At 33.9% G+C, this 8,778-nt stretch overlaps 1 protein-coding gene across 2 annotated transcripts in view; it reads right to left on the bottom strand.

Annotated features, from left to right (window-relative positions):
• Nucleotides 1–221: 221 nt before the first annotated feature.
• LNX2 (ligand of numb-protein X 2) overlaps nt 222–8,778 on the bottom strand; it is an 87,465-nt gene continuing 78,908 nt past the window's right edge. For both annotated transcript variants that reach the window (XM_051986533.1, XM_051986534.1), the window contains 2 exons: nt 5,364–5,522; nt 222–3,462 (listed from right to left, as the gene is read on the bottom strand). In XM_051986533.1, the coding sequence (XP_051842493.1) occupies nt 3,327–3,462; nt 5,364–5,522 (295 nt within the window). In that variant the 3' untranslated portion in view covers nt 222–3,326. The remainder of the gene's footprint in view (nt 3,463–5,363; nt 5,523–8,778) is intronic.

Raw genomic sequence — 8,778 nt, 5'->3', positions numbered from 1 at the left:
TGGGGGCTACTGAGCAACAACCTAGTAGGGAATGCATTTTTTTTTTTTTTTTAAAGCAGAGATGGTAGATTTGGTTGATCCATGTTTGATCAGAGTTACATTTACAAGGTGACTGGCCAGGGCAGGGGTGTAATATGTGGCCATTAAACAAAATTATTTCACCTGCAATAAAACTCATGACTTTAACCTTACTGATAACAACACACTCTAAACAACCGAACTCATCTGTCATATGAAATTTAATGATGAATGAATTTTTACAAAGTCAATCAAGTCAGTCAGTATTTATTAAATGCCTAAGATGTGTCAGGCATTATACTAAGCACTAAGGACACAAATAAAAAAAAGACAGTTCCAGCTCTCAAGAAACTCATGACTTAATGGAGACAACACAAAGAACTATGAACAAATAAGCTATATGGAGAATAGTAGAAAATAACTAAAAAGAGGAAGGCACTGGAATTAAGACAACTTCCTGCAGAAGATGGGATTTTAATTGGGATTTAAAGGAAGCCAATAAGCAGAGATGAAGAGGGACAGTACCCAAGGTATGGGGGACATCTGGAGAAAATGACTAGAGCCAAGAGATTTTCTGTAGCACTCCTCCAGGTTGAGTCGTTGTTTTGTCAAAGGGGAGTGGATTTAAAAAGGTAGAGAGATTAAATTCACATACATTTAATAATCAAATATGAAAATATGATTTTAAATTGCATTATATACAATTATCTTGCTGCACAAGAAAAATCAGATAAAAAAGAGAAAGAAAATAAAATGCAAAAAAAAAAAAAAAACCCCCAGCAACAAAGAGTAAAAGTGCTATATTGTGATCCACACAGTTCCCACTGTCCTCTCTTTGGGTGCAGGTGATTCTCTCCATCACAAGATCGTTGGAACTGGTCTGAATCATCTCATTGTTGTAAAAGAGCCACGTTCTTCAGAATTGATCATCCTATAATCTGGTTGCTGTCGTGTATAATGATCTCCTGGTTCTACTCATTTCACTTAGCATCAGTTCATGTAAGTCTCTCCAGGCCTTTCTGAAATCATCCTGCCGATCATTTCTCATAGAACAATAATACTGAATATATCTTGTTAAAGAAAGGAGACAGATGCCACGAATATGAGCAAGATGACTTTTATTTCCATCCTTAATGGAAATCATCACACCATTATTTAAGAACATTTGAAAAATCTTGAAATAATTTAAACTGAAGGCACAGAAGAACAAACAAAACTATCTAACTATAAGATCTTAAAGGGGAAAAGATACTTTCAGTGATGAGAATAAATTATGAACAAGTTTCCATCACCAAATATCATTCTGAACAAAAGTTACATCTTTTGCAATAATATCTATTGTGCAAGACAGAATATATATTTTTTGTGATAAAAAAATGCTGGAAAAGATTTTTTTTTTCTCTCCTCTCAAGATACTAAAGCCTATATCATCTAATTAACCTGTAGCACTTTACATCTGGTAAAGCTTATGTCAAGATACTGGCTGGTAGCAACTCCCCCAAGAGATGATTTATTTTTATAAAATATTTAAAAAATGCAAAGTAGATTACAAAATTCTATTTTGGGAAGCAAGAAGAAACTTGTTGCATGTCAAATAGAATATCAAAGTATTTCACTATCAGATTGCTTCAAAAGCCAATAATCATGCAACAGTAATATACTGTATGAGAGGAACATTCTATTGTTTCCTGGATGTGTACTGACCAGGGCCACTATAGTGATGAATGAGATAATGGCAATTTATTGGCGCCAAATAGATTTTTAAAAATTATTTCAAAAGTAGCTAGAATAATCAGTTGTATACTATAGACAGTTTATACCCCAGCAATGTAATTGCTGAACTTTAAAATTCGGTTCATGCTTCACGATGTCCTGTAGCAATTTTGAAATACATTCTCTGATAATTAATACCATTCATTACAATACAGAGGTCACTTGTAAATTAGCTCAGGTTCTGAACTAAGTTTCTAATTGAAACTCTTTTTCAAGTATGTATAACATTAACAAATGTACAGGGTTTATTTCCAACTTAGAAATATATTTTATATATTTCTTCACCATTTTATATATTTCTTCAAAGGATATCTATGTTGTATAAAAGAAAAAAGTTAACTGTATTTTTATAGTCAATTAAAAAACTTAATGAAATAAAAGTGTCTGGTTCAATATCTGAAAGATTTTAACAACAAAAAAAAGCTCATAAAACTCAGGTACATGGTAGATTTCTCTGGTATTGTAGTATTTAATTTTTCAGTTTAAGGAATAAATAATAGGAAAAACTCACTCGGGATTCAATTAGATTAAAATGAAATGGTCTCTTTCACTTAACTGTGGCATATGCTTTTATAAATGTAGTTTCTCTTTAAGAAAGTTCAACTGTGTTTAATTACTTAAGTCACAAAAATGTTTCTTCATTAGGTTACTGATAACTAATATAAACTCTAGAAATAATTATAGCAAAAATGTTTTCATCAAAATTTTCCTATGTAATAAATCATTTTTTGGGGAAAGTTACCTACTAAAGGTTTTGGTTTTTAGCTTAAACACAACTTCTACAACAACTAAACCTATATTTATTTGTTAATTTCTTTTTCATTAGTGAGCATAATATCCCCTAATTATTTTCTACTATTCCATATATTGCACATTATTAAAAAACTCTTTAGGATTACTAGGCCTGTATCTTCTTCATTCTGAACACCAACAGAGTGAAGTTAGAAATAAATGGGCCTAGAAATCCATCTAATAAGACCAATCTTTGAAATGTTGGCACCAATGAAATTAGGAATTGGTGTTGACAAAAATTAAAATTATGTCCCTTCACAATACTGATTCTAACAAATGACACAGCATTTATAGTTTTGTTAAGTATGACTGGTATGAATCTTCACCATAAAGACAAACAGATTTATTTTACAATTTAATTTTTAAAATAGCAAAGAGAAATAAAAAAATCCTATGATGCAATTGGTTACGTCCAAATCTTGGGAAGGTTTCGTTCACAGTTAAAGGCCACAATCTAACTTTTGAGAGTGTGAAATTTTAGAAAATAAACTAGGGTTTAGTGGAACTAGTTTTTTTTTTTTTTTTTTAAAGCTGAAAGACAAATGTGGGAAGGTGAATTAAGTTCTTTAAATTAAAATAAAAGATAAATAAAAATCATCCAAAATAACAGTTCTGGGCCTTGCTTATCACTAGCTGTGTCAATGACTTAGGGAAGGAAAAAACACAAATACAAAACAAAGTTTGTTTTTTTTTTAGAAACTGTGAGAATGGAAGATTCCTGAAGTAGAACTAACGTCACAAATCTATACAAGGCTTCCAGGCCAACAAATCACCGTCAGAGTAACCTTGTTCCTTTGCTCCTTCAGCATGGGAACGAGTGCTGAATGGCTCATACCCAGAGTAGACAGCCCATTCACAGCAATAATCATGTCACCACACCTGGACAAACAAAACATATCCAATATTACTGACAAAATTTCAACACAGGACATCTATTAGATAATCATTTGGCCTAAAGCTATAAAGGCATGTTGCAGTAGATTTGTTCAAAAAAATATAATTCATTTAGCAAACATGAAGGTTTTGCTTACTACAGATAAGGCATCATGTTATGTACTGTGGAAGATACAAAGAAAAATAAGACTTTATTTTCTGCTTATTTTAAAATTAATCTAGAGGAATTTCCCCAAGGATCTGCCAGTTCTATTGCAGTAATTGTGGTATAATAGCAGGAGTATTGCATTTAGTCCTAAGCCATGGGCTCTCACCCCAGCTGTGCTACTCAGTGTGTGTTCTTGGACAAGTTTCAATCTTTCAGAGCTTAGTTCCTCATCTGCAACATAAGGCAAGGGATGGACTAACTGACTTTAAAGTCCCTTCCAACTCCAAATCTAGAATCCTACAATCTTATTCCAAACAGAACCTAGAGAATGACAATATCTGATAGACCTAGGGTTAACTGGTGGCAATGATAAAGATTAAGGGAGTCTATGTTTAAAGACTATTAAGGACAGAATAAAGAAAATTTCAAGTAAGCCTGAAAGATTTAGCTGCTAATATTGTTCTAATCCTATCTAAGGTAATGTTTTAAAGATAGGACAGCTATGCAATTTTACATAGACCAAAATAGTTAGTCCTGAATGAACCAAAATTAGTTTGTAAGCAAATACAAATGGTAATCCATTTAAATTCATCATCTCTTTTCTCCAATAGGACTTTGTTCTAATCAATCATCAATCTTTTCTTTCTCTGATGGATCCTTTCCTTCTGAGTAAAAATATAGTAAAGTCACTATCATTAAAAATAAGTGCACACACACACACACACACACACACACACCTCATTCTCTTGATATTGATATCCCCCATTCAAGCTATCAATTTTCTCCTCTAGTCTATTTCTATTAATTATTCTACGCTTGTTGCATTCAATTTCTTACTACCTACTCATTCCCTCAATCCTCTGCAATTTGGCTTCTGGCCCCAACAATCTCCTGAAATCACTTTTTTCAGAGGCATTGGTAACTTCCTTACTTCCAAGGCTAAGAGACTTTCATTTTAGCTCTCATTTAGTTGTGAAAACTTTTACATAGAGTGCTTATATTCTATGTAAGGTACAGTATAATCAGAAGTAGAAATTATAATGCTAAGTGTGGAAATGATCAATTTATTTTCTTCCTTAAGCCTTCACCTTTGTCAACAGAAGATATCTGATGTAAATGAACTATGATATTAATCTAATTAATAGTTAGTTGTCAGCATCATTTATAAAGCTCAATCATCTATCTTGTATTCCATCCAGTATTTTATGGTTTTTTTTTTAAATGTAAATGCTGCTACTGAAACGAGGCATTAAGAGCTAACTTTCATACATCATTATCTCACGCATGATAGATATATGCCAAAGGACAATTTCCTGCCTCCTTCAGCTGCAAATTCTGACTGAGAACAAGGAAATCCTTGATAGCTGGGCATGCCCAGCTACTGATAGCCCTCAAGTCATCTGTTAGCACACAGATACTCTTCTTTTCTCCAATGTGACTAGCCCTTGTTTTTAGTCTTGTTCACCAGACGAAAAAAATTTAAAAATGGAGGCAGCTAGGTGGCACAGTGGATAGAGCACCAGCCCTTAAGTCAAGAGGACCTGAGTTCAAATCTGACCTCAGACACTTAACACTTCCTAGCTGTGTGACCCTGGACAAGTAACCCCAATTGCCTCAGCAAAATAAGTTAATTAATTAATTTAAAAATGGCCACAAGTTACTGAATCTGGTCTTTTGGATCAACTTAAACATATTATAATATATCCTTTACAGATATGCAACCAGTTTCCAGACTCACTTTAATCTTCCATCATAGTAAGCTGGGGTTCCCAGGACGATTGTTTTAATGAAAAAAGGTTGATTTGTGTGATTTTCTTCATATCCACCAACAATACTAAAACCCCAACTTCCCAAGTTGCTTCTTCGTAGAACAACATCATGGAAACTATGAAGAACACTGTTAAAGAATAATACAGAAAACAAATTAAATTTTCATGGGTGTACTTTCCTTTCTTTATTTAAAACAACTTATTTATTGCTATACCTTGTTTTTATATGATCTACATTTCCCAATGTATTCCTCCCCTTTCCTCTATCAAAAAGCCACAATAAAGTTCACTTATTTAAAAGTACATTGCATATCTGGAATTATGCCCAAAAAGTTATCAAACTGTGCATACTCTTTGATCCAGCAGTGCTACTGCTGGGCTTATACCTCAAAGAGATACTAAAGAAGGGAAGGGGACCTGTATGTGCAAGAATATTTGTGGCAGCCCTGTTTGTAGTGGCCAGAAACTGGAAAATGAATGGATGCCCATCAACTGGAGAATGGTTGGGTAAATTGTGGTATATGAATGTTATGGAATATTATTGTTCTGTAAGAAATGACCAGCAAGATGAATACAGAGAGGTCTGGAGAGACTTACATGAACTGATGCTAAGTGAAATGAGCAGAACCAGGAGATCATTATATACCTCAACAACGATACTGTATGAGGATGTATTCTGATGGAAGTGGATCTCTTCGATAATGAGAAGATCTAACTCAGTTTCAATTGATCAATGATGGACAGAAGTAGCTACATCCAAAGAAAGAACACTGGGAAAGGAATATAAACTGCTTGCATTTTTGTTTTTCTTCCCTAGTTACTTTTACCTTCTGAATCCAATTTTTCCTGTGCAACAAGAGAATTGTTTGGTTCCGCACACATATATTTTATCTAGGATATACTGTGACATAGTTAACATGTATAGGACTGCTTGCCATCTGGGGGAGGGAGTGGAGGGAATAGGAGGAGGGAGAGAGGAGAAAAGTCGGAACAGAAGTGAGTGCAAGGAATAATGTTGTATTGGCATGGGTTCTGTCAATAAAAAGATATAATTATTAAAAAAAATACATTGCATGATTCTCGTCAAAATATGATCATACAAAACAAAGGGAATGGTCACCTTAGTTCATCCAGTAAATACCACCCCGAATGCAACATTTTATTTTTTTTTATTAATAGCGTTTTATTTTTCAAAATACATGTATAGATAGTTTTCAACACTCACCCTGGAAAAACTTGTGTTTCATATTTCTCCCTCTCTCCCATCCCAGATAGTAAGCAATCCAATATAGGTTACACATGTTCAATTAAACACAACATTTTAATATAAATGCATACTGAATTAACTAATTCCTCTGCCTATTTCTCTCCTCAAAAAAGAAAGACTACACCTACACACACACACACACACACACACACACACACACACACAGACACACGTATTTGTATCTATCTATCTATCTATTCCTGTCACTTAAATTGGTGTTCTCAATAAGTGACTTCTAATCATTTTTTTTTTAAATGATTTATAAACTACTGTGGAAAAACTCTACTAAATCCATCTCTAAATGAGTTAGTTAAAATGAGATATTTATCTTCTGAGAGCTGGCCCTAGTGTAAAAAGCCCAAAGGAAAGGAATATAACATAACTATTAAACTACAAATATAAAGATGTTGCTGTAGTTTTAAAAAAAATCAATTAAAAAAAGCCCCACTTTAAGTTTCTACTTTAATTTTTCAGCAGTGATTTTTTTTTTTTCCTATAAAAATACTTCCAGTCAACTAAATAGAAGAAATTTTCCAATTGCCTGCATTTCTTTTTAGGAAGGGTATAGAAGAATGAGAGAAAGGGAAATAAGTTCAAAAGGAATACACTTTTGGAATTCTGTTGTAAACTTTGAATGGGCTGTCAGGAAAAGGGGAGACCCCACTTGCTCTTCCATTAATGTTTTTGGGGGAAAGAGAGAAAAAAAGGGAAGAGGGGGAAGGGGGAAGGGAAAAAGGAGAGAGGGGAGGGGAAGAGGAAGGAGAAAGAAAGAAAAAACATTCAATCTCCATCCTCAAAAAGAAATTTCCATTTTAAAAGCCACAATTGGTTATCTAGCTTTTGCTTGAAGACCTCCAAGTATCCAATATCTCCAAGTTATCCCCCAGGGTAATGCATTCTACTTCTACAGAACTTTAATTGTTAGAAAGTTTTTCCTGATATCAATCCTTCATTGTCCTCTATGCAACTTCCATCCACTGACCTTAGTTCTGCCTTCTTAAGCTATTTCTTTTTCCATGTGACAATCTTTCAACTACCGAATCCAACTAATCTGTATCCTATCCCTTGAGTGTTCTCTTCTCCAGGCTAAACAGACCCTTTCTTTCTATTGTTTCTTATATGACCTGACAATTTGGACGCTTCTGCTCTTGATGCTTTTCAGTTCATTGATTTCTCTCCTAAACTGGTGTCCAGAAATGAATGTTAACACTGTGAGCTGACCAAGGCCAAGGCAGAGACATTCAGACCTACACTCAGAACTCCAGAGCCCGTTTGCTTCTTTGGTTGTTTTCTATCCACAGAGTATAGTGGCAAAATCTAATTTTGGGAAAGCTTTTACATTCTCTGCTGAATTTCATCTTGTTACAGTTAGCTCAGTGTTCCAGACTGTCAAGATCTTGTTGGATCCTGACTGTATTCCTCCTAGCCCTGTGTCACCTGCCAATCTGATGAGCAAGTTATCTCTGCTTTTATCAGAATCCTTGATAAAAATTAAATAGCACAGATCCCTCAGGCTCTCTACTGGAAATCTCCAGCCAAAATGACAACCAATGATAACTGTTGTTCTTTGATGTTGGCTATCTAATCAATTCTAAATCCACCTAATTATATAATTATCTAATCCATATCTCCCCATCTCCTCCACAGAATAGCATAAGATACTTTACAAATGTTTTTGCTAAAGCTGATGTCAATGATATCTATAGTATGTCTTATCTACTAGTTTAGTAACTGCCCCCAAATAAATAAATGAAGTCTAGTCCAACTTATTTTCAATATAGTTGTTCTGATTCTCGATAATTATTACTTCTTTTTTTATTATGTTCAAAGACTATCTCTTGCCCTTTTCTATTTAGTATTAATGTAGCAACACATACTATGTTGCAGGTAGTGTATTAGGTACAAAGAATGAAGCAATCCCATTTGCAAAAAGCTACATTCTAATGGAGGAGACAACAAATAGATATTATTTATATATAAAAATATGTGTGTATACACATATGTAAATATGTTTACATGCACATACATCTATAACTCTCTCATATTCATAAATACAATATATGCCAAGTAATCAAATTCAAGATCATTGCGGAAGGGACACTGGAACTTAGAGGGGA

Source organism: Antechinus flavipes, chromosome 3 (genome assembly GCF_016432865.1).
Source record: "Antechinus flavipes isolate AdamAnt ecotype Samford, QLD, Australia chromosome 3, AdamAnt_v2, whole genome shotgun sequence".
NCBI classification, from domain to species: domain Eukaryota; kingdom Metazoa; phylum Chordata; class Mammalia; order Dasyuromorphia; family Dasyuridae; genus Antechinus; species Antechinus flavipes.
This window is presented reverse-complemented; position numbering and strand designations above follow the sequence as displayed.